The sequence below is a fragment of the Anser brachyrhynchus genome, assembly GCF_964034855.1.
Source record: "Anser brachyrhynchus genome assembly, chromosome: 19".
Classification (NCBI taxonomy): Eukaryota; Metazoa; Chordata; class Aves; order Anseriformes; family Anatidae; genus Anser; species Anser brachyrhynchus.
Genome location: NC_137712.1, coordinates 1,586,524 through 1,613,778, shown reverse-complemented (window position 1 = coordinate 1,613,778; position 27,255 = coordinate 1,586,524). Strand labels below are relative to the sequence as shown.

Here is a 27,255-nt window from a genome sequence, read left to right as displayed (position 1 = left end):
TAGATGAGAAAATAATTTTATAGGTGGATTTTCAGTTAGCTTTTCTTTTGCTTAAGATTATGGAATACAGTGTAAAACAACTTGAAATCAGTTCATCTCAATGAGCATGAACTCAGGATTTTAGGACACAAAAGTTCCAAGTGAAGGCTTATAGAAAAATTCAGGCAAGTAAGACAATTAAGACTTCTAAATGATGTTTTCTCTGGTTATGTAATGTAGAAATGGAAACATTTTATACCAGTGTGGATGTTGGACACTTCTAGCCCTCTTTTGTTAATAACAGATCTTTTTGGGTCGCATGCAACTTATTTTCACAGTGGTAAGATGCTTCAGTTCTGTTCTGCATGAGTCCTGTGTTTTCATCGGGGGTAAGAATGGAGCAGCAACAAAAGAAATCAGCACTCTGTGAAATACTAATTAAGAGAATGGTCAGAACCCTCTTTATTCTGTAGCAGTTGCATGTTTCTCTTTGAGCAGGAAGGCTTCTAAAAGCGAAACATAACTAGCGGTCATATGCAGTGACACAGAAGGGCTGCACATAATGTTCAGGAAGTATCCATGGTTTGTACAGTTTCGTCCACCACCTCAATTTCCAGGAGTGCTACATTTTCTGTGAGAACAGCAGTAGTTCCTTTTTCACACTTGTATCTGCCATACCTGTTAAAGAAAACAGTGGAAGTTAAGCTGAAAGATGGTACTACCTAAGAAAACTCATTTAAAAGTTCAGAACTAATTAGCCTTCTGTGATATGGAAGTGTCCAGAGTGACACTGTGCTTATTGCAGAATCTAAACTGATTGCAACAACTAATAAAGTTTTAGTTAACCTAGCATATTCATGAAATGCATGGTCTTTAAAAAAAAAAAAGTAGCAGGTAACTTGAAAGGCTACTTTGTAGAAATAAGTTGGATCTCATTATAGCATAGGCCATTCTTGCTGTGTACTTCTGCTCAAAGCACAAGCTTTTTTTCATCTCTAGATTAATTTTACCAGTGTACAAACTTTGGGTTTCCATGCTAATTGTAGCTACCATTTAACACAAAGCCTGCCTCTAATCAAGCCATATTTCAGAAATTTTGCTGCATCTGACTGTAAAGGAGTTGTCACTCCTCTCCCATTTACACAGTAGAAGCCATAATCTCACTTAAAATGTTCAATGAAGAGTCTTCTGGCTAACTGCCTACATAGTGAGAAGTCTTTGCTCAGAATAAAGGGTCATGCGTACAAGTTTGTATAGTAAGAAAGCCAAAGGATTTTTAACTGAAGCAGTGCAATTCATTTTGGGTTTGGCTATGGCCACCTGCATTAAAAAGAAGGGGAAAAGCGATTCCTTTGAAGTCCACTATTTTGGTAGTGTACTGAAAAGTTGCACAACTTGCTACACATAACATAAAAGTACGTATCACAAATCCTTTAACTGCCTTGGGGGCTGTAATTTCACTGACGAGGCAATGTAGTTCACCAAACAACACATCTGAGCCTTCAGAGGTAAAATTTGTCAGCTCTGCTAACACTCAAATTTTACTCACTTGAGAATCTCAGCACCTCTGCATCCTGAATATTCTCAGTGATGCAAGACAATATTACATCCTTAAATGTAACCTTGTTTCCCAACAACTTACAGAGTTAGGTTTGTGTTACAATCATTCAAAACAAGTCACAGAATAATGTCTTTTTCAATAAATGCAGGCAATGAACACTGAGAACCATAAAAAGGGGGTGGGGTGGGCATACTGAAATGGATCTTTTTGATGGGGCTTGCAAAAGGGAAGAGCTGGAAAGCAGCACAGGTTTCTACACGGCTGAAGTGGTTAAGAGCACTATTTCATTAGAAAAGCAAGAACGTTCATAACAACAGTTGTAGTTAATTTATACATAAACTAGGACTCAAGTTTAGTCTTAAATCTTGCTACTGCCATAGTTAGCTATTAACTGTAAACTGTCCTTTCACATTACTGTACATTTCTAGACAATTTTAATTTATGAGAAAAATTATGAAAATTATCAAAACAATGTCTGTTTGTTGTCTTAGCAGTCTCACATAGTTCATGTTCTCCAGCCACAGGCTAGAAAATAAGTCTAGAACTAGAAGACAACCTGGCAGTCCCAGGCTAGAGTTCAGCAGTTTTCTTTAGGTTTTACCCCTGCAGTGAGTTCACAGGTAACAGCTACGGCAGGCTGGGCTGCGCCATGTGCTCCTTTTTCATGTCCCCATGCTACAATTAGGCAGAACTGCAGCGGGCATGGTGATGCCACGAGTCTTTCTGGCACCACACGTTTCAGCAAACATGCACAGTGGGACCTTATTGCTACCTGATACATCTATTCAGTCACAAATGTGAAACTTCATCACACTCAAACTGCCTGAAACTCCATGAACAGACTCAACATAGCAAAGAGGTGACAGGTAAGCAATTAGTTTCTTTCACACACCTGTAAATGCAACTAAGCCTCTTCTCAACTGCCAAGCACAGCCACTAATTTTGTTCTCTTGTTTAGCTGAAATTCAGTATAGAGATCTCGAGAGCACTATGACAAAATTTAGTATGACAAAACAAGAACGGTTAGGAGCAGCCTAGGTAACACACAGCTTCAGAAACACTAACCTTTCGCCTTTTTTGTTGGCCACATCGTATGGACGGAGAAAATCCAACTTATTCTTGCTTATGACACAGATATCGATGTTACTGCCAGAGCCCAGATCGTTGTATATGCCAGCTGCAATGGCATCTCTCACAAGCTGTTTGGCTTCCTCTTCCTGTAAAAGTTAAAAAAAAAAAAAAAAAAAAGCTGTCATTGCACAAGCGTTGGCATTTCACAGAAATGTTTGTCCATGTGACAGTGGAAGCTGTGAGCTCTCACAACAATAAATGAGATAATCACCAAGGACTACAGAGCATGAACAGCAGCCTACTGAACAGTGGGACAGCCTTCATCCTGTTCAGGCTCCATCCCTCTCGCCCCTGAAGACAGAGGCATCAGATTTAGTAAAGAGAGTTAAAGAAACAAAATTAAGATTTTTGTCTCAATGAGTGGAGAAATTAAACATGTGGATTTTATTTTACAGGCTTCTGTGCACACAAACAAGTTCCCTATAGTGCCCTCTGTAACAACTGCATACAAATTAAAGACCCAGAGTAGTTACAATCTTTCCCTAGGCAGGAACTACTTACTCTTCTTCTGCAGTATCAAAAATATTTGTATAATTTTCGAACACAGCTTGGTTTACAAAATATATTCTGTAACTGCGTTGCAAGGCAGCCTAGCTCTGCACTGAATTGTAGCCTACTAGTATTTTTAATTCCAGTCCTGAAAACAAGTGCAGAAACCTTGGCTGAACATACTGGCAGAACTAGGTGGCTTTATCAAAATATTGCAGTTTTTGATTGACTTCTTAGCATTTAGATGAGAAAATGGGAAGTTTGCTACAGTCCCTCGTCTGCTATAGACTTCAGAAATCCCATAGGTAATTAATGCATTATATATATATATATATACAAAACATATTAATTTATGTATTTCAAAACATACATTTCTACATTATTTAGTACAACTAATAGAATCCTAGTTGTAGCAAAATTAGAATCAAAAACTAGAACAGGAAATAAAGCTCACATTTTACTGCTGCTGAAACCATGCACTAATCCTGCAGAAGTTCAGGTGTTCATATTCTTACAGGTTTTATATTATCTACTGTCTTTTAAATGTGCAAATATGCAGCTGGTGAGCTACGCATGCTGCCCATAACTGAGGATTTTTTAAATTATTTTTTACATTATTTGGAAACTGTCTAAATAGTCTGAAACAGAGCACCATAGCATCTCCGTTACACAAACACGTTAACATTCAGATTAGTGTCTTTTTACAAGGAAACATTTCAAAATCATCAAAACTCTCCGTTAAAATATCACAACAGCTTTGTAATCATCTTCATCCCCCATCCCAAAATAAACGGCATGTTGACATAGAGGCCTCTGAAGTCCAAGTTCTGATACGCCCGATAACCTTCTCTTCTAGTACAGGCTATTACAGCTGCACTGGCTCCCTCTACAGCTCCCAAGGAAGGCTGATTTTTATTCCAAAAGCAACTCCAAAAGCTGAAAGTCACAGATGAGATCCAGCAATATCAGAAATGAACTAAAACCAGCAAATCCTTAATTGTACACTGTAGCCAAAGATAGCGAGCATCAATATTGCGAACCAACCTTCCTACTGCATTGATTTAAATCCTGCAGAACACAGCGACGGGCGCCTGTTCTCAGCACCGGCCGCTCCCTCGTGCCGCAGGACTCCCTGCAGCTCCCTGCCCCGCTGCCGCTGCGCCTGCCCCCTCCTGCTGGCAGCAGCATCAGGCTGCAGGGCAGGGATGCCCCCTGCACCTGCACCCGCCCCATTTTCATCTTTCCAGGGCCTCCTTAGGTACGCACCTGAGCACAAAGCACACCCCTCGCTGCCAGCTTAGGTTTTTCTCCAATGTGTACAAGAACTTAAGAAACACCACGAGCAGAGCAGGCCTGTTCCAAGGAGAAAGATTAAGACTGAAAAAAGCCCATGAACACGGAAGTTTTGTCTCAGTTTTAGCTTACAGTCCTTCACGGCCGTTACTGCACAGCCAGCCCGACGCGATCGGTGGGGTAACTGCATGCTGCGGGCACTCTGTCGCTTCGCTGACATTTCCCACCTCTCAGTAATCTTCTGCCGTTAGACGTGAACGAAAGAGCAAACGCCCAGCGCTGATGCTGATAGAGGCACCTTTTTCATTTGCTTCATTTTAGAGGCCTCAGCGTCCCTGACACTACCCTGCCCGTGAAAATCACGATGCTAAGAGAGCCCAACTCCTCCAACGCCTCCGATTCAGACGGCAGCTGCACAAGCCCCAGCGTTCAAGTGCAGCTGAAGAGGAGCCCAAAATTAGCTCAGCTACAATCACGTCTGCTCCCAGCGCATACTCTGCATTCTCCAATGGCCCTCTATAAAAGAATTTGTTAATAGCAGCGTTCCTCTTCTAACAGCTTCATTAAGGCACTGACCAAGAGTGGGGCTCTTTCAGTAAACTATTAAACAGCCTAAGTTCGTATTGGCCTCAATCCTTAAAAACGAGAAACCCACCTCCACTGAATTACACTTTCCACCAAGCTGACTAAACCAAAACAGACATGCTGTAAAAATAATTCCTGTATGTTTCCTCTGTGTTTCGGTAGTAAAGCTCTGATAAGCAAGTGTTTTCTCCTTCAGCTGATACAAGACTGCTTGCACAGATGTGTGCTGATGGTGTTTTATGTTTATTTTCACAATACTACTAAGACAAACAAACAATACTGTGTGCATGGATTTTTTTTTTTTAATTAAAGTGGCAGCAAAACCAGAAACATTTCAACCTATTACTTGAGCTGCTGGTACCAGAGAAACATCACAGCTTAGGAAAAGCAAAGCAGAATATGAGTGTTTCTTCCCCTCCCCCTTTAATCTTTTTTTTTTTTTTTTAGAATTATGTAAAATCTTGCAGAGTCAACTCTTTTTTATTATTTCTTAAAATGTACTCTATTAATCTACTGTTATCAAAATGAAAGCTTCTAAAATGACCAGTACAGTCAACAGAGCTCAGCTGTAACCACGCTACAGCATCTGTTACACTGAGAAGGTCTAAAATGTAATCTCAGCTCCTTCATCTGATATAGTGCAGCCTAGTTCAGGAACCTGGAATAATTTTAATTATAGAAAACCCTGCTACAGTGCTATGTTTACTCCTCCTCCCCTTTCCATAATTTAGAAAGATGACCAGAATAGCCACGAGAGGGGAAAAAAAATATCCTTGATAGAGATGCTGCACACAAAGTTCTAGCAAGGACTGCTATTTTACAACCCGAAAATAGGGGGTTATGGTGAAAAGTGCTGACACAGTCTTAAGTGTAAGGGCACGAATGAGTCACTGTAATAATTAATCTTAAAAAACCCTAAAAGTTCAGAGTATATAAAAGGAGCACTTCCTACTTTATGGTTGCAAAGACCAAGCTAACTGGGAATATCATTCTCTCGGGTCCACACTGCTTCTTAAATGAGATTACAGCAAGAGTGATGTACTGTAATACAAGTCAGTTGTGACAAGCAGCGCTTTATGGAGCTATCCGTTTGTCTCCATCACTACATCACGCAATGTGTCCCAGGACTCCAATGTGCAACTCCATTTACCACTACATGACAAATGGGCAGCACTTGTAAAAGGCGCAAAGAGGTCCAGATCAGCCACGTAATGGTCACCACAGATGTACCATAGTGCTGGAGGGGGAGCAAACAGACCCCCAAGTTCATTAAACTGACCAGTAATGGATCTTTCAAAACGCGTCTTAGGAATAGTACAGTAAAGGCTAAAATAAATAACTCAGCATGAAAGGCTAATCTGAAATGGTGTTTGATAAATTATTTATAACACAGACAATTGTCTGCATTTAATATTGGAGCTACTGGTAGCATCTTTAAAAGATGATTTATGTGTTGTAATGCCATTAAGCTTTATATGAGCCCACTGCTAGCTATAAAGTCTGCTGAGATTTAGAGAATGAGTTTTAAACTGTCACTGCAGCATCATAGTAGATAGAGACTGTATTAAATCTTTACTTTAAACCTGTTATCTGGAGAGTTGCATTTTGTAGACACTCAAGAACTGATGGATTACCTCTCTACAGCTGCTATGGTGCAAGTCCCAAACAGCACCAATAAGGAACTTTTACACATTACTCTTGTATACGACTTGAATCAAGTTTCTCCTCTCACTTAAGCGATTTCCAGATTTCAAATACTACTGAAGTGAAAAAGACTCTTTTCTACAGAGGATGTGGACATTTCTACCTCATGTTAATGCTATTGTACTAATAGCTTTTAAACAAGTTAATCATGATGCCTACAGCAGTAAGGGGAGCAGCTGAACTGCTTTGTGAATATTATTTCCTAAATTATTATTATTTTTTAAAAATTTCACAAGCGAGTTAAACAAGATGTCTTTTCCATACTTAAAAACTGCAGAAAGCTTTTTTATTTTTTAATTCTTACCAAAAAGGAATGAATGGCTTCTGCAGGTCGTCAGTATCCTGTTAGTGTTGGAGAACTGCACTATGTATCAAATATCTAAGTCTCAGTAAGAATTTGAAATATTAGTACACAATGAATATCATTGGGTATAAGTAACAACTTTTGTAAAAAAAAAATCTAAAAACATTTAACAAAACTGACTTTTACAGCAGAATTAAATCTGTTCAAATTCTGTAACATAAAAAGTACATCCTACTGAAAGGCAGAGTCCACCAGACTGGCAGGTGGGAAGAGAATGGAAGGAAGCAGAGGGGAAGAAATCAGAAGCTTCAGGAAGGGCAGAGATGGTAAAAAAAAAATCTATAAAGAAGTGTTGGGAATTGGAGGCTAGGAAAGTGATACCTCTTGAAGGACATAAGCACCTACAGAAGCATAATTAGACTTTGGAAGAGTAATCAGCAGACTACAACATGCGAGAGGATGTGCAGGTCTGTCTGTTGGGAGGAATCGTGGTAGAGATCAATATGTAACTGGAAGCAATGCTAAAATCTGCGGGGTAAGTCCAAAGAGATAACAAAACTGGGAAGCAAAGTACATTGCTTTTTTTTTTTTTCCTTGTACAGAGACGTTGAAAGGCTCCATTTAGTGAGAACAAATTTGTTTTGGCTGCCTTTTGAAGCTGGAAAGGGGCTGGCACTTGTAATTTCAACCACTTGGGTTTCACAAGTCTTCACCAAAAAAGAGTGTGAATTTCAAGCAGTACCTCACAAGCAGATGAAAAACATAGTTTGTTTCATAAATCTGTTTTATAAAAATGAATAAACTATGCTACAATCACTGTATCTTGCTTTTCTTTCAGCTTTGATGAGATGAACAAATTCGGAAGTGGTCAGTCTTTCTAGCCCCTCCCCAGCTCCTTCCACCACCAGCTTTTGTTCATTTTCTAAAAAGTCACAAAGTAAGCCAAAAGGATTATGAAAATCAGAATCTGTAAAGATTAGCAGCATCTGGGAGACATGTAGCAGTAAGACACAAAAGATGGGTCCGGGGAGCAAATACCAATTCGCGCATAAAGAAAGGGTAGAAACTACTGAATATTCTCAGTAAGTGCGATGGAAAAATTAAAAGGACTCGAAGACTATTAAATACGATTACAATTTTCTCTCCAGAACACATCCTGTCGAATGCTTTCATGGATCATGCCTTCTGTTTGGAATGGCTTTCATAATAAGGTAACTTTAATCGCATTTGTCTGAATTCTACCTTCTCTGCAAGTTTTTAAAGTTGGGACTTCTACTTAAATGAATAAAAATGAAGCACAACCGAATTTAAGTTACATACATTCCTATGTCTCCTTGTGCCACTACACCACTTTTCCCTTCAGAACGTGGCATATTCTCAAATGCAAACTCTACAGAGACTGTGGCACCATCACTGATCCAATACATTGAAAGACAAAAAAAAATTTGCTTAAAACTCTGGGTTATTAATACATCAGGGTTAATATGCTGCCTACAATACACAAAAAATGCAGGAAATTTAGTTTTGAAAGGAAGTAATTTTCAGCACAAGTGGCATAGGCAGAAAATTATGCAAAAAAGAAATCAGAGCACAGCAGTGACCTAGCAGCCTTGTTAAACCTCATCAAATTTAAGTTTTTACGCAAACTTACCTAAATTCATTAATATATCGGATAATTCTGTATTGCATTTGATGCAAATTTTGTTGTGAATAATATATTAGTAAATGTTTATTTTTCTAACTGTTCTTACTAAGATCTTTTCAAATAAAATATACCTAAGTCCCTAATTACTATTCTCAGTAATTACATTTTTTTCTTGTTCCATTGGTACAGACGCCTGCAAGCCCATGCTCATCGCCACCTCCCCCTTTCTGATATTGTACACCACACAAGTATAATAAACCATGTTAATATTTCATACCAGTGTGAAATATGCTGGAGTATCAATTCAACATCTGCTGTCTTTAGGGTACTGGCGTCCCGCAGAGACACTTTCAATTTGTAATTGAGTTCTATACTGAATTAATCAGCAGTTTATCTTTTTTAGTAAAATAATGTCTTCCCCACTAACCTGGATTTACATTAACAATTTATGCCAAATTACCTGCCAAGGCAAAAAACTTATATGATTCGGAACTCCTATTCAATAACATTAGTTCCTATATTTCATTCCTTACAAGGAGACTAGTACAATACATGGCTCCGCTGGTACAGAATTAAATCACAAGCTCCTCTCCCAGCTGCAGGGCTTCTTTTAATACTACTTCCATACTTTGAGCTAAGAATTAATATGAAAACACATTTAATCTATTGTTTGTATCTGTGTAAAGGTCACGTTTTTCAGGGAATCGATTCTCAGAATAAAATGAACTCGCTCAACAACAACAGAGCTGTAAATTCTGCCAGGCTGCAAGTTCTACCCGGCGCGGTACCCTCGGTTTTCTGTACCACTGCATTACCTTGCACTAAGGCACTGAACCTTAGCTGCCAGGATGTAGCAAGAAATGTAAACCATGGAGGGAATAAAAACAAAAAAATCTATGCCTTAGTACTGTGCATCAAAAGATGAATATCCAGCAATAACATCTGGCTTCAACTAAAGCAAATTAACTTTCACGTGACTATTACCTAAACTCTAAAAAAATGATGGAAGGGAATGAAAGTGAACATTTTGTTTGGGGAAAAAAAAATAAAAGTCTTCGGCCCTGGTAATTTTTTCTTCCTAAACACGCCAAAAAGCTGCATAAACCTTGTTGGCTCGCAGGATGCCTCCCCCCCGGAGCCCAGGCACAATCCCCCCGCAGCCTCACGCCCATCCGGTCTGCTCCGCTCACACGGAGACGCACTCTGCCTTCGCAGTCCTCGCTGCAGGACGGCACTCGGGCTCCGTGCCACCTGAAATATTTTCCAGCATGTTTTGCCTGGGTTCTGCGGTTATAGGAGATATACAAACTGAAACAATTTAAACAGGAACACCTGCTCCTGAGAAATGCATCAAAAATAATTACCTGTCCTACATCGACCCTCTGCAGTGAAATGATCTCTTAACATGGAGCTCTGCTTCTGACTGCCTTGTCTACATTATTACGTACAAAGTTTAAGTATTACTTTCGTAAAGGTGAAGAAATGGTTGCTCTTTGTCATGCAGCAAGGCCCAATTTAAAACAAGGCAAAATTTATTTATTTTGAGAGCCCATAAACAGAAAGCTAGAAGAAAGTGCTACGGGGTACTACTGGTAACCCAGATTAATACTGCCGGCGGTTTCCCACCTGATTTCTGCACAGAAATTGTACTTTGATATATTCAAAAGCACACCTCAAAACTCTTCTCCAGTAATCTTAGCCGTTTCAGAGCCCACGTAGCTATGAAGCAGCACAGACCATTTTAAATCAGGTTCGTATTTCCCATTTAACATTGGTTCAACAATGGAAATCAATCCAAGGCACAATCCTGCGGAAGATGAGAACAGAACTGACTGGCCAACGCGCCAAGCAGAAACGGAGTTAGGGTACACTAAGTTTAACCTAAAAAAGTAAGGAACAGCATGAGAAGCCTTTATTTTCTGGATGGCTGTCTGTGGTAATATCTGATATTTACCCATGGTATTCAGGTCCCTGAAGGAGAAAATAATACAGGTACGTAAGGAAAGCATGAAAACTGTATCACTGAGAGCTCCATCAGTAAAAGGCAGTGAAAACACGCCACTAACAGTCTCCGTTATTGTCACTGAGTAATGAAATAAACAGATATACAGAGCACATAAATACTAAGTACTTATTTTTGTTCACAGAGTCGGATTTTTTTTTTCCATTTACTTAATCTCTGTGTTTGACACCAACAGGAGTTCAAGTATCTCAGGCAGGCTCTCCAGCTTAACTCTGATAGTCTGGCTTGATCTCTATTGTCTGCTGTCTGAGTTCAGCCGACAAACCTCCCAGCAAGTGGTCACCTTCCCATGGAGTCATTAAACCTCTGAATGTCAGCTGGTGGGATTAGCCTGCAGACTTGCACACCTGAGCCCTATGGCGGGGACACAGGCATTTTGATCACCATCACTAATGAATACAGAATTCATATGCAGCTTGTCATTGCTCCTGAGCCCCGAATCACACAGATGCAGTCTAAATAAGAATGAGGAGAACTGTTGTTGAAGATTAGAGAGTTTTGGCAGTTTCCAAAAATAGCTCAGTATTATTCTCAGTAGCTAATAAACAAAAATAATGCCACTATATTGAGGGACAGTGGGAAATACAAGCACAGAAACATTTTTGAATGATCTGTATGTCAGCTGTTTAAAAATGGAAGAAAGTGACATGTTTTCCTAATATTTTGTACTAAGCCTGATATTTATTTCAGTAAGATAAATAAATAAGAAGCATGTGCTGAAACTAGCGTTCATACTACCTTCCCCTTTGATACAGCAAAGACCTTCAGTGCACGCAAAGCATCTCGGGGAAGGCGTCCTTTATGCCACAGCTCCTTCGCTCTGGGGGCACGGGGCTGCTCCCACATACCTCGAAAATCGATGGCAAAGCCAGGAACAAAACTGCGGACCAAAAGAGCCCGAGACTATGCATTTTAAACCTAGATCACTTCCAGCCCTCTTCCTTTCTGTAATTTCTTTGTGAGCACACCTACTCGGACAGTTGGAACCATTAGCTGGAAAAGGTTACTACCTCCCACGGCTGGTCTGCTTCTCATTTCTCCATTACAAGGGATTACCAAATCTGCCAGCTGGACTGCTCGTGAGATTGCTCCCTAACCCATGTTTGTCAAAACCAAGCAAGTCAGCAAAGGTAGCTACTGCGGAACAGCCACAAAAGCAAATCTGGCCACCGGGTGAAGGAGCGCACATCGCTGGTGGGAAAGCAGGATGCAAAATATTTTAACTCCCGGACAGCAGAGCTACTCCTGCATGAGGGCCAGTGTGCGTCAAGGGGAACACAGTCACAGCATCACAACCCCCTTTTCAAATCCATTCCTTGCCCTCCAGAGCTTCTGGTTTTCTGTCATCGCTGCTCGACTTCCTGCCACACTAAAAATGGTGTACTAAATGACTGTAAATATAATCTCACATTTTTGCAACGATCCATTTCAGATGTAATTACTAAATAGCTGCCAGATTCTTATCCCCTTCCATTTTTCCCCACCTATTCTGTGCCCCTGAATTCACTACGAGACGTATTTTATTTTTTCTCTGCACTAATACTGCTTTCTGTGGCTTCTCCTCACTCTCTTCCTTTTAGATCCTCCTTTAATAAACTTGGCTGTTTTGATGAAATACAAAAAAGAAAGTTACAGACAGCCTGTTTCCATGCTTAAATATGAAGCTACAGTATAGCCTCACTGTACATGTAGTAGTTCTTCTACAGACAAAAAACCTTCTACTTTTCAAAGAGAAGTCAAATACCAGGACAAAACATACAACGTTCCTCCCCCATTTCCCTAGGAATTCAACAACCACAGCATAGATAAAGCCAGGATTCCAGTATCTAATACCATAGGCAGACTTTTTTCCCAGATCATGACGGCTGCCGTATCTACTGCTTCAGAGCACTTCTTCACTATTGTTTAACACTGGAAGGCATGAGCGTATTTGCAAATTCTGACTAAGGTTTAAAAACCATATGGCTACTCTGCTGAAAGAAAAATTGGCTGCAATGAAAGATCTAAGCTCAAAACACTCTATTAGATGTGCTGTTCTTCCACTTATGTTTTTTAAAGTAGATCTATAGCTGCCCACATGACAGATTAATATTGTTCCACAGTAGTTAGGTGCTTGGCATTACATTTTGAAGCATCTACAGGCCTTCAGGGCTGAAAGTGTTCACATCTTCAGCAATCTATAATGGTTCCTCTAGAGGCCAGCACTTGCTTCATAATGAAACATGCCTCCATAAATCAGACTGCAGAAGTGGCACTTGTGTACGTCACCATCCATCTTAGCAGTTTCTCTGAAGGATGTTGGGTAAAGATCATCTCCCGGCATTGCAACCAGGGAAAGGACCATCACAGTTGGCATTGATAAAGCATGTGCTACTTAAATCTGAAGACACACTAAGTCTGTGGAAAAAAACACATCCTGCTGGTGTTAGCATGCCTCAGGCAGTGGTAGAAGCTTCAGCAACTCATCTTCAAAAGGCAGAGAGCCAGGGCTCTAGAAACCTGCAAAAATTGGCTAAGCCTGCAGTCTTTTTTTTTTTTTTTCCTTTTTTTTTTTTTTTTTTTTAAGTTGAGAATCTTCAAAGTCTACAATTCTAACTGTAGGGCACAGCAGCTGCCACTGCAGATTTGATCCTCTCAGCTTTTGGCAGCTCTCAACTTGAAATTCTAGCAAAAGAATTTTTCAAGTTGCTATTATTGCCTGTCATAGATTTATAAATATTGTGCACTATCTGCTGTGGCATGGCTCTCATGGGACACCAGTGCATGCCAAAAGCATAACAGAATGAAAAACAGTTCCTATTCTTCAAATAAATGCTAATTTTTTTTTAACTGTGCTCATACGATGTGTTTGGTGATCAGCTTCAATAGTACAGAATATGTATCAGAGGGAAAAAAGCTGATTGTCTTTTCCAGTAGTATTCAGCTGCTACTTTCATTAAGCTTGTTTAATTACATTCCAGATGCTAATTTGCAAGTCGATACCAGAGGGTGCAGGACAGTTTGCCTTTGAATCATTTTTCTGTGATGTGATGGTCTTGCAGCACACCACTACCCTTCAGTAGCCCTAGCAAGATATTCTGACAATTAGTGCAAAAGAAAGCAGTATTGATCTTGACAGAAAAATATTAATCCTCTACCCATTTCATTAAATTAATCTCCACGAATTTTAAATTTAATCATCATTGCCATTTCATAGCAAATTTTACATAAAATACACAGCGTGGTTCGGATTTAATTTAATTTCAATAGAAGTGTGCTATTTGGTTATTTTATTGGAAAAAATAAATCTGGCATAGAAAGTAAATATTTTAAGATGGCAGCTGTAACAGCAAGAAGAAGTGTTTAAAAGTACAGTTTGAGCTCTACCACTTGAAACTTTGCCGGTTTAGATATTCTGATTATTAAATTATTAGACAACAGAATGTCTCATAAAAACAAAGGAAGGGTTAAGGGTTTGAGGCTTGCACACAAGCCTCAAACAACTAAATATCTATTTCAACAAACTGGTAGGCTGCATTTCCACATGCTTGTTCTAACAGTGAGTATCTGCTGCCATTTACGGTTGTGTATGAAGACAATTTAATTAGGATGACCTTTCTAAACAGGAAAAGTTGGAAAATTACCAAATTTGGGTGCATTTTTGGTTGCTCTTACACAAAGAAAGCCTTAAAATACAAGCTTGAAAACTAGCTGAGAATGAGGTAAGATTTTTAGTTTCATAGCATAGCTCTTTGACATTTGTATCTTTGAAAGGGGACTATTATGCTGTAGCTGTTGATTCCAAGGATTTGTAGTCCATGTTTTCAGTCTGAATAGCACACATGCCAAGTGCATAGTCACAGGAGAGGCTAGAAGAGAGACTGTGTCATTCTCACAGCAGTATGGGGGGAAAAAAAGAGTAGAAAGACTACCTCTACACCTAGTGGTTCTTTGTATTAGTTATCTAGTGCAATGCTACTTACAGAAGATACTTGAGTGCCTATTAAAAGGTTCCAATGTTTTTGATAGCATTTATAAATATACTGGAGGCCAGAAATCCAGCTTCTTCAGATATTACCTAAAACACTGAAGCAACATACAAATCCTCATCTTCCTGCATTTTTTATTTTTGCACACCCACAACTATTTCATATATATAACAGCATATGACATGCTTTAAGTGTGAATTTTAATTGATCAGTTTTAGTGAGGAACTCAAGAGTTATGGGATTATCCCCAGAAAACACGCTGCAGTCATGGCAACATCTGGAGGGGAGAAAATGGCCCACCGCAGTTGCACTACAAAGATGAGGAACGTCTGAAGATCTTTTCTGAAGTTCATCAACTTTTCGTGTGTTATTCAGCGATATTGAATATCTAGTAAGATTTGTTATTTGTGTATTTCATGCTCAAATGACTGCAAGAGTTAATGTTACAAGTCATTTTAATGGGTTAACTTTCTGATTTTGTGTTCAGTTCTCATTTTTTTTCTTTACTGTGAACTTATTAACTGATTAGAATGAGAAGGAGCATTCACAAATTCTGAAGAGATTAACATGGTTTAAAGGGGGTCTTGACACTACTGAGGCATTTCACAAAATATGGTCACAGAAAGCTCTACGATTGTTTTTTGGTGTTGTTTTTTTTCATCAGTCGTGAGCCTGCAGGTAACTAGATTTTTCGCCATTTTTAGTTTAGCAGACACTGAACATGGTGCTATTAAGTGTAATGAAATACTAGAGAGAATACAAAAATAATGTCCTTGGATAAATTCGTTAAAAAAATATATAACAGAATAACTTATTCAGATCTTCATCAAGACACTCCAGCTTTTATAGCTCTCCTTAATGATTCCCTTTCATGAACAACCATAACGTTTCTCAAGTTTGATCATTGGCAAAACATGAACAACTCACAACCAAGTATCCCAATAACCAGCTTTTAAGTAGATAGTAACAACAAGAATGTAGTTGCTAGTTCTGAACATAGCCAATCAACCCAAAATCTAACTGGTTTCCTATGCTACTGGAACATTTTGTTATTTTTACAATCATCTATTCTCTTTTAAAGACTGAGAGTTGCATAAAGAAGAGACTGCCTGACTACTGAGCAAAAAAAACAGCAAAACTGACTATGCAAGTGCTGTTAAACTCCTGGAGTCAACTATGATTAGTAACGTACATGTTTTTCAAGCTTTCATCTACATTAAAATCATACAAGTTTTTCCATACTTAAATTTGCAAGGTTATACATTTATTCAAATTTTGTATCCCCCAATTTCTTTACATTAAGCTGACATTAATGTATTTTAAGCATTTGAGCAGATTTAACTTTTTTAAAGCAAATCTCTTAAATTTGTCATGTCATGAGAATTACTGTAGCCAAAGAAACACTGAAAGAAAAAATCATCTCTTACCTCCATGTCTGGTTTGTATTTATCTTCAAAAATGGCCATAGCTGCTAGTGATCCAGAACCTATGGTAACAAAATGAGGACGCTTCTTTAGCCAACATATTTAGATACAAGATTTTGGGTTGGTTCTTATTAATTTATTAAAGAAAAGGTAACAAATAATCAACAACACAAATCAGACCTCAAGTCTACCTTCGCTTACAACCACTACACAATATCTACCTCTTGAGGTCCAACACCTAATTTAATCCTAAATTTGTTATCTGGTGTACACGGACTAGTGTCCCCTGTCCCGACAGCCTTTTTATCACTGTAAACACTGAGATATGAAAATGAGGTTAGCAAAAGCGAGTTACCTGAATACCAGCTTCAACTCCTGCTCCTCCACTCCCCGACCCACGCCAGAGGGCACGGCACTTGACACTGGGGTGCCCAGCGGGAACAGATCGCCCTAACGAGCTGCCCCGGCACAGCCACCTTTGTGCAGGGGACGAGTAAGCCAGCAGAGGTAACTGGGTTGCTGGCTGCTGCCATCAGGTTATTTCCCACATCTAACAGTTTATTACACATTTATTTCATGCCATTATTTTTACTTTCAACAATAACAACTCAATAGACGAAATGACAAAGATGACATCACGAGTTTAACATTACTTCTCCTAAAGCCCACGCTGCAAGTATGATAACGTAAGGGAGCCCGTCTCTACCCAAAGCACTAACTGCAGGTGTTACAAATACACTTTCCATAAAGGAATACAAAAAGCACTACAATACTATTGGAAACTGTAAACGTGCTTTGTTCAGAGTGAATCTTCAGGAAGGGATCCCGTCTGTCTGTGGCCCTAACCATATTTCAGTGTGTGCTACTTTTGGGGAGTGAATAAAGTTACCTGCAATTTTTTACTCCAATTAGAAGATTTTTTGGCATTTATTACTTTTTAACTTGTTTTGCATACTGCTATCTGTTTAGCTGGGTCACAGTGAAAGCCATATTTTCTATTTAAAATGATTTGTGTATATCGCTTGACCACCTCAATGGTTTAGTGAAAGAAAAAGGCAGCGATTAAACAGTTTCAAATGAGGTGTCCTGCTGATTTTATCAAGTCTGCTGAATGTATAATGAAAAAGGAGAAGCTGACAGTGACACTGTTGAGAAAATAGAGACTACCTTATCTGAACCATTTAAGGAGGTCCAATTATAGATCAAATTTAAAGGGTAGAAACAGCAGATTTACAGACACAAATCAATGAACATGGTAATCCCAATGAATATGACAGATATTTCTGTTACAGAATATTGCTGTGGTTGAGGATCATTACCTTTACAGTACCAAATACATCACATCCAAAAGCAGTAGGACACTCTAAGTGCATACTTGTATTACAGGCTGTGACTATTCATTTACACCTTGGAGCAATATGCGATTCCATTTTTTAAATGATGAAGCTGGGAATAAAAAGGATTTTTAAGCAACTAATAGCGGAAATGAACTGCTGATACAAACAGCTGATGTCACAGAACAAATCACCAAATAAAAGGAATTTTACTGATCCTTCAAACAAGGTCAAAATAAGGTGCATTCCAAAACAAATACAGGACTTAAACTATAAAATAATTCTTTTTGTACAATGACGCTGGAACATTTCTAATGAAAGGTTAAAAAAAATCTTAACTATCTCACCACATTACCAAGATGCAAATAAACGTCAAATTTAATATCAGCTTTAAATAAGTAAATGTAGCTGGTCCTACAACATAGGTTTTAGGAGAGTTGTTGAAAACGTACTTAATTATCACTACATGTAAACGTTTATGTCTAAAAATCAAGATTCCAAGAACAGGAAGCAACGATGGAAAAGCAGCTTAAACCCAGTTTTTTTCCTCAACTGGTTATGAATCCCAAGGTAAGTTTTATAAGCTTGCCTGTAAAAAAAGGTACCTTAGCAGAAGTCTGCAACACAGCCAAACATTCTCTGAAAGAACAGATTTTGGTAATCTTAACTATCACAATGGAAGTTCTTTACTCTTCCTAGCACCAGCTGTAACAACTGTGTTTTTAGGAACACCAATATATGGAAACTTCTGAGTTCCTCCACCAAAACAAATCACCTGCTGTTTGACAACAGCAATAGGAACTGCTTGAAAACCATTACCGATGTGCGTTAACGCAGCCACCTGTAGCACACCAAGGCAAGGAGCCTCAATCCACCCTTTGTGCTCCCGGAGGACTGACCCCGGTCCCACACAGCGCGCACAGAAACGCAGGAACGCGGCGCGGGCGCTGCTCTGCAGCAGCCACCAAGCCCCCTGCCCGCACTCCCCGCAAGCCCGCAACAACGTCTGGAGAAAGACAAAATCCAAGCACTGCAAAACGCAACCCACTAATGAGGAATAGACGCTTCCACCTCATACACACGCAACTGATTCAAGTCAGCGAGGATCCAACACTGCAGCAAATCAACGTCAAATCTATTAAAATAATCAGGGAAGCAGTGATGCAATGAATCCTTGTATAGCATCTTCAACTGAGATCAGACACAAAGCGATACCTCAACAGTTATTTATCTTAGATAGCTTGAGATAGATAGCTTGTTTTTAAGTTTGGGAACTTAACACCACACAATCCACACTATCAGTGCAGAAATAGGAACTTCTCTTGGTTGGATTTTTTTTTTTTTTTAAAAAAAAGATGTTAGCTTACAACTCTTCTGTAAATCAGCAGTAAGGGTAATTAAAACCAAATACAATTGGTAAAGTCTTCATGCATTTGTGCTACATAATATACAGAAACCTTTTAGCTGGACTTTTTTAAAACACCAATGGCAATATTACTTCAACACCTTGGGAAACAAGAAAAAAGTGCCGTATCAATTCTGAAGAATTTGTTTCACATCCATTTTCAGTAAGCTACACCTTTGAAACAGAAATATTCAGGAAATATTAAACTGGCATCTAAAGATATAAAAACGCCAATAGCCAAAAAATAAAGAACCATAAAAACCGAGATGCAAAGTTGTATTCCAAGGCAAATACTTTTCAGTCCTGCAATTAGCACGAACCAGAGAACTTAATTAAAAGACCACACGAGTTTTTTTGTTTTGTTTTACTTCTTTAAGAAAGACTGGCCATTTAATAAGTTTTCACAACCAAATTATTCAAAAATTCCTAGACTTGACTGTAATAATCTGACTTTAAAAATGCCTTTGGCATTTACACGAGGAGTCGTACCACTTCGGTATCAGATCTGAAGTAAAAGATAATTGTTGATACCTGGCAGAAAATCCAGCTAACAACTTCCACTGTCTTTTGCAACTGCAGGAGCTTTTCTACGACAGATGAACTGGACCTTTTTAGCAGAGCACTCACTGAGGACAGCTCCTCACTGCTAAGCACAGCCCGTTTTCATCATCCAAGGACCTGTTTGCTACCTCAGCCTGCCACACCGGAGGATGTGCACAGCCTTGCGAGAGCAACATTTAGCAATTCCTAATCCATCAGTGTCAGGGCTCCCTGACAGGGCATTTATTCACACGCACTCATTGTTATTCAATTTGCTGTTCATCCTAGGTAAAAATTTGGTGATCTCCACAGCCCCATCGATCAGGATCATTTTTCACCCTGGTTCCTGGCTGAGGGGCCGAGTCTCAGTGGTGGTACTGCTTGCTCGGCAGGACAACATTGCCAATGCATGAAGAGCTGATTTATGAATATGGAGCAACACAGGTACCAGGGGACTGGCTTCTGCCACTAGAGACTACTGGAACATACTTACTGTTTCCAAAAGCTGAACTACAGACTTCAAGTGGTTTAATTTTATGCACGCATTTCATTATAAGTCTTGGCCAGGAGCTTTCCTAGACAAGCCAAGCAATCAGACAATCTTGCATCGTTTGCTGAAATCCAATTTTGTCCTTTGTCAGCATAAACAGTTTAATTTGATGTTTTCACTCCTGAGTAAGCACTGAGTATCTTTTAAATCTGCCTTGCAAGGGAGGACATCACTCTACCCGTCCACAAATACATTCAAGGCAAGATATTTTAGCACATTAAAACAAAAATAACCCAACACCTCAGCAACATTTCCCATTAAGAATTTCATTTCCAGAAATTGACTGGCCAAAGATATGTATCCTGATTTAATAAACCACCCTTCAAACGTTTGTGGAAGAACATTACGGTCTACATAAAACAGAAATACAACTCCTATTACTATCTTGGATATGACCTTTGATACATTTTCTGCTGTTTCAGTTCTCTTTCATTTATAACGGTAAGCAGATCTCCTGTTACTAAAATATATCCTAGTCATTAGACAAAGTAGTATCAGTGTACCGCGTATATAAAGGTAAAGAACATTTGTGCTGAGCAGGGCTTTGTGTGGAAGCATGGACAGAAGTAACATGCAATCACCAGACAGATCTGGCACAGCTGACAGCAAATCAAAGCTTAAACTAGAGTAAAATTAATCCACTGAGAGCCTACTCCCTTACTTACTTGAACATGCTCTGCCACTATGTTATTTTTGTAGAGGGAGAGGAATGGCCAGGATTTTCAGAAATACCATATTTTAAAGCGTTGAAAGCATAGGCACAGAAGTAACCGTGAACATAACGGCAGCTGTGTGACTTTATTCAGGCAATCAGCTCCTAGTAGTTAGCAGTTTAAAGTCATTTACGGTTTTACAGTTTACTACAATATTGGACATAAGGCAATTATAAGAATCAGACATTTACACTATTTTTTTCTTCTATTAAAGGCTAAACAATGACATCACATAACATGACTGTTACATGGGTTTCATTTGCCAAGCAAGTAATGTTCCCATTGCTAAGGTAACGGCACCATCTATCGGTACAGCACCACCTCTGCAGAATTTCTGTAAGTTGATCACAGTTCTCATACCCACAGAGCTAACCGGACCATTCAGTTTAACAGCTGTACTGTTTTACTAGTTCAAAGGCATGGAAAGCTTTAATTGTTAAAGGCTGCGCGTTAAAAATAGGTTCATTAACTTCCCGCATAGCAAGTTAGTTCAGAGGCCACAGCTTCTCGGAATAGCTACCACATGCACACTTAACTGTCCCACACAAAGGCTCAATCCGCTGAACATTTGAAATAGATTCATACATACAACTTATACCAGAATCTTTGCGTTTCCTCCAGCGTTCTCAAAGACTTTTTTTTTCCACGCTAAAAATGTTTAAGAAAATAAACTTTGAGATCACATCTTCAGCTCTAACAAATGAGGAATATTAAAGCTCTGATAAAAACAGGCTGTGATCTCTAAAATTACCAAGAACGCGCAACGGAAATTTGAAAACAAATTCAAAGAAAGTGGTGGCCTGAAGGTCAAACGAATTGGTACAAGAAAGTTAAGTCAAGCCCTAACAAATAGTTTGAGCGTTTTTTAAAACCCACTACTTCCTTAACCACATTCAGAGAACGGACAAGTTAAATCCCTGTCCCACAGAAGTACACGTTTTTCTGACAAATAAATGAAAAAGCCTACAGCATAAATTCTGTTTTTACAATGAGGCTGTTTTAGTTTAATGCACTGTACTAGAACTCCACAAAAACTGCTCACTAAGAACTTCTGTTCTTAGTGTTGTGGTGGCATTTTGAATCCGTTTCAGGAAAAAATCCCCAAACCACAGGTTATGGCATTTCTGGTTCCTGCTCTTCCAGACGAGCAGAAAAGCCATTTTGTAGATACTCCAAGAGAGACCCAGAAGGAAAAAAAAAAAAAAAAAAAAAAAAAAGCTTTAAAATTTCCAAGAATATAGCTAATGGCATTTAATCTAGAGATAACAACCATGAACAGGAAAAGATTAACTAAAATTGAAGTTGTATTTTCCCATCACAGAGTCAGCATAAAAGCTACATAGAGCAAGTCTTGCTTATTAATCTGACCTATTTCATTTTTCTGCTTTCAATTTGCTTTTCTGATTTATGTGGACTTTACATTACACTTCTGCAACTCTGCAGAAACCAAGATTTCATTTAAAAATCATTCAAGTCTTCAAAATGAAAGGTAAATCTGAAACGAGTGTCTTCTTTTGAGTTCAGAGACCAACTGCAACCCCAGTTATGTTTGGAATTTTACTTTTTCCAGCTTATAAGATATTCTTGCTAGGGTAGTGATCTTAAAAATCATAGGTGATACAGCACATGACTATTATCAGCTCATAAGACACCAGTTTTCTCTCTTACTAGTGTCTCAGTTACCTTTCTTACCCGTTTTTACTCTTCAACCTCAAATTGTTGTCTATAAAACAGAACAGAACTGATCAAACGATGAAACCATTGAAAGTACAACTGTGTGCAAAAGATTTTACAAGTTCAGTAATATTTCAAGATGTGTGTGTCCTCTTCAAAAACGTGTGTGTTAATTCCCTTTTCAAAAAAAATAACCAGGGAGAATGGCAAACACCAAGGCTCTCCTGCAAGTCGAAGATTGTATTTCTGGATTCTTACCAAGGGGCCTCTTCAATCTTCCCTCAATAAATAAAAAACTGATCAAGATGTCTAGCTAATGAAATTTATCTAGACGACACAGACAACGAATAGTTTTAAGATATAGTATGAATTCCTAGCTGAATGAAGATTCTGTATTCTGGAATAGTGTCTTCTTAAAAATACTCCTAATGGCCTCCAATGCTCTATCAAGGAGATCACAACTAAACGGGCTTATGCTCAAGAGCCACTTCAGTGTGAGATTTTTGCTACTGCAAAGCACCACTGAGGAGTTCAAAAGTTTAATTCTCTCCTGTAGGTATTCTTCATCTGCTTCTGTGGAATTGGAAAGCAATGGAAGAATGGATCTGCTTTTAATGGAGAAAGACAAGATACTCCAGAAAAGCTGCCCATGATTTGCATTTGCATTCTGCTGCCATGAAGCACTCATTTACAAGTTATCCTATATACTTGTTTACAGTTGAGGAAAAAAAAAAATCAGAATATATTTACCGAGACTGTGTTTTATTATATACCTTGAACATTACTTTTGTACTTGGTCTTGGCAAGGCAGTACTACCTGAATGTCAAAAAAATGCATGCAAAAATTACACGTTTTCAGTTTCTGGTATCACACTCCCTAATCCAGAACTGAATAAGATATATACAGAAATGCATTTTTATGATTTGCTTGCTTTTTCTAATTGTTGGCAATGAAAGCATTACGCATGACAAACGTTACTGTTTAAGTTGGTTTTTTCTTCATTTTTAGAACACAAACTGCTGGCAGAAATAGCAAAGAAGGGATCTTCACAGTCTGCAGGCCCTCAAATGCAACACTTGTATCAAACTACTGGAGTAAACAATGTGTACTTAAGCCAGATGATTCCTTTTCAAGTTGCAAATGTCAATTTCTGAAACTGACAAGCTAGTTCCTGGAGTGTAGGGACCACAGGAAACACTGATTGTGAATAGGAAGTTGAAAAAACAGCTAAGGAGGAATATACTATGTATCTCACAAGAAGAGAAAGGAATGACACCAAGAAGCAAGGCCATCATGTAGATTAAAGGCTGGTTTGGTTCTTCTAGGAACCTCTATCTTTTTCTTAGCAAGAGGTGAAAACTATGTGGTTAAAGCAAGCTAAAACTTGGCTACCTCTGGCCAACAAAAACAGAAGGCTGATGCCAGGAAGATCAAAGAACAGCTTCACGCTCTCCTCCACAGCCCTCACAAGGCAGGAGCAGGAAGAAGGTTCATGCTTAAAATTAGCTATCAGCTTGCAGGACATTTTCAAAAAATAATAAAATAAAGGACCTTCCACAACAACAGAAACTTTTAAAAATTTACTTCAGTTCCATATAGTTCAAATTAGTGCTATTACAGAAAAGGTACAGATGCAAGACTTAGAGTTAATAACCTGACGGTGGGCTACTAATGTCAAGTTGGCACCCCAACAACAGAAATAACCTTCTTATTGAGAAGCTCCCTATCGTAATTAAAACTAATCATACGTAGCAAATAAACTACAGTGAGGCACCTTCTTGCTTAAAACACTGCTGCTACTTAGCAAGAAATACAATAGGTCCAAATGAGAAGCGAGACACGTTTATTCCTAATGGAACTGCAGTAAAACTTCAGGAAGAACGCAGTTCCCCACGCAAGATTATATATGAAGCATAAGTTAGCACTATCTGCACATCAAGTTTCTATAGATTTTTTACAGTAAGTTTTTGCAAATTCTTTTGCTTTGAGGTAAGCTGGGAAACCAAAAGAGCAACTTTCTGAATACCATTTTTGTGCCGCTTAAGATTTAGATAGTATAATAGCCCATATCCTTAAAGCATTCAAAACAGAACATCTCACCTGCCACAAAAATACGGGTACAGCTTTATCTCTGAAGTCTGAGCTCTGCACAGCTCACAGCAAACAACAGAATTTACGTAAAAATTACACTTTTTTACCAGATAGTTGTGTCAGAGTACTAGGGAACCAGCACTTACCCATGGTAACGTAAGGCAATTTGTCAGTTGATCCGTGGGGATATATGCTGTAAAGGTGAGGTCCTGTGACATCTACTCCCCCTAAAACCAGGGCAGCACCAATGTAGCCTTGATACCTAGGGACGATGTTTATACGTGAACATGGAAACCTACGATAAAGCTGTGCTTTTTTGTTTGTTTTAAACACAACGCATGCATTTGAGAATTATTCCATGATTACACCAGGTACATTTCCATAACAGAAAGACTGCTTTCACTATCTGTGAGCAACAGCCTAAACTGAGAAATTAACTAAAACATTATATATTTCACTGTCAACCAGAGCAAGCATGCATTGGACAAGCAAGGAGGCTAGAAGATACATTTGTGCTGACAGGGAGAGAATTCAGAACAGTTTTCAAGCCTTGCATGAAATTCCTGTATCTGCAATTATGTTTATATTTAGAGACTTCAAAGAAAATATATTCCTTCGTTTCCTCCATAAGATGTTCTTGGCTGATTTAACTTTTTAATTCATTGTCTTATGACACGCTTAAGGCAAACTGCCCAGCAATACAGCATCAAGCAAGTGAGCTGAATTATTGTAATTCATCGAGGTCACTTGGTTGAACAAAGTTGTGCTGGAGACTCTTCCATAGTTTGAACAATCTCTCTAAATGAATATGCTTGTTTCATTCTTTTTTCTCTTTCAACAGCATTCTTTACTTCTACAAAAAACAGTATTAAAACAATACTGCAATGCTTAAAAAGATTTGGAGAACATGCCCTCAATAACGGCACATTTTAAGTTGCGTTGCTATTTAGGGGGTACAACTGCCATATTTGTAATGGTTTCCAATCAGTCAAGCAATCAGATAATTTTTCTTAGGACAACTGCAGAACAACTTCTAAGTGTTATATTCCTGTATCTCACTAAACCACCAGCAGAATTCTGTATTAACAGAAGCTGCAAGTTTCAAATGGTGAGTCATTCTATTCCTTTGAAAATAAAATAGATTTTCATATTTTATTTCTATTACAGGTCATAAAATTCTCAATTTCAAAAGCTTGCATTTACAAGATTACTGGTCCAGCCATCTTGTCACAAAAAGATACAGATCAATTTTCACTGGTGTGAACAGTGTGAACAGTTCATTAAAGTATTGTCCTTATATTTTTGCAGTATAAATGCTACCAACACAGCACAACCGTAGTATCAGTTCTCTAAAATATCACACATACAGCAATTCTTCAGTCTTTCCTCGAGTCTTGTTATGGAGGTTAAGCAGGCTAAGTGAGGATGCGCACTCACAGGAGCTTGAGTCACAGCTGGTAGTCTTAATAGCATTATTAATAAATAAGAACGTTCGGTTACCTGAAAAGCATTTGCTTTAGCATTCGATTAGCTGTGACAACGCGTGGAAGTCGCCCAGTAGACAGCGAGTGGAGCTCCAGATTGGAAGAAATCAGTTGAGTTGTCATATCAGTATCTGCAGCTGTTCCAGCACCGCAACAACTGGAAAATATTGCAAGCAAGTTGGAAGAGGTGGGGAGGGGAAAAGAGGAACTCTGTGCCTCTATGAGCATTCTGCCTGCTTTATTCAACAAGTTTAAACTTCCTTTTTCTTCCTAAGCTGCCTCAAGTCATTCAACTCCTTGTAACTACTTGGGTTTTCTTCTTGGCCATCCCTAGACAGCATTTACAGTTTCTGAAACACAACAGCCTTGCTACTGGTAATTCTAATGAGCGACATACGTAATTATAGCCCCTTAAGACTTTTTTTTTTCTTTTCAGCATTTGCAGTCTGAGCATCCCTTTCCCTCATTGCAAAATTGAAGAAATTAAGTTCCCATACAGTTAATATTTTCAAAGCATAAAACAAAATATCCTGTTTAGATGTGAATAAAATGCCAAAAATGAGCAAGCCTGGCTAATAAACGTAAATTACTGTTTTTAAGCACCTTAATAGTTGCTGTTGGCAAAGGGAACAGCTGAAAATCTCACACAACAAACGATTTAACACTTACTAGATGTTAGGAGAAATGAAGTGTATTTTCGAGCAGTTCTTGTCAGCTACGACCATTCCTTCGGTTGCTCTCGTGTCTGCTCCGAGGACCACGCCATCCTGCGCAAGGAGAGAACGACTCCCAGAGCCCGGCCTCGGCACCGGGGGGGGAGCCGGCACCGGGGGGGGAGCCGGCACCGGGGGGCTCGGCACCGGGGGGGGGGCCGGCACCGGGCCCGGCCCCGCCGTGACTCAGCGGCGCCTCAGCGCTCGGGCCCGGCCCGCCGCAAGGATCCCGCCCGCCGCCCCTCACCTTGAAGATGACGCCCGCGATGGTGGTGCCCGTCTTGCGGGCCGCCGGCAGCCGCTGCCCCTTCTGGACGAGCTCGGCCTCCAGGAGCGAGTTCCTGCAACACAGGGCGAGCGCTGGGGCCGGGCGGGGGTGGGGGGGGGGGGCTCCGCCGACCCCGAGCCCCGCAGCCCACCCGCCCGCCCGTCCCCTTGCCCCCCCGGCCCGCCCGCCCGCCCCGGGCCTCACCGAGCGCAGTTGTCGAAGCTGAAGCCGCCGCTGGGCGCCTGCAGCACGGACACGGCCGCCATCTCCTCGCTGCGGCAGGGACGCGCCGAGCGGTTCCGGGTCGGCCGCCTGCGCGCGCAGCGGGGCCGCTGCCGGGGCTGGGCCCGCCTCGGGGCCCGGCCGGGCGCTGCGA

General features: G+C 39.6%; 1 protein-coding gene across 1 annotated transcript; it reads right to left on the bottom strand.

Moving 5' to 3' along the window:
• Positions 1-417: 417 nt before the first annotated feature.
• PSMB7 (proteasome 20S subunit beta 7) lies at positions 418-27,243 on the bottom strand. The gene is made up of 8 exons (XM_080562008.1): positions 27,084-27,243; positions 26,859-26,952; positions 26,568-26,665; positions 25,915-26,055; positions 24,561-24,676; positions 16,110-16,168; positions 2,606-2,757; positions 418-657 (listed from the first exon to the last, which is right to left on the bottom strand). Exons 1-8 carry the CDS (start codon positions 27,143-27,145, stop codon positions 546-548), a joined length of 834 nt encoding a protein of 277 aa, XP_080418134.1. The 5' UTR covers positions 27,146-27,243; the 3' UTR covers positions 418-545.
• Positions 27,244-27,255: the final 12 nt, after the last annotated feature.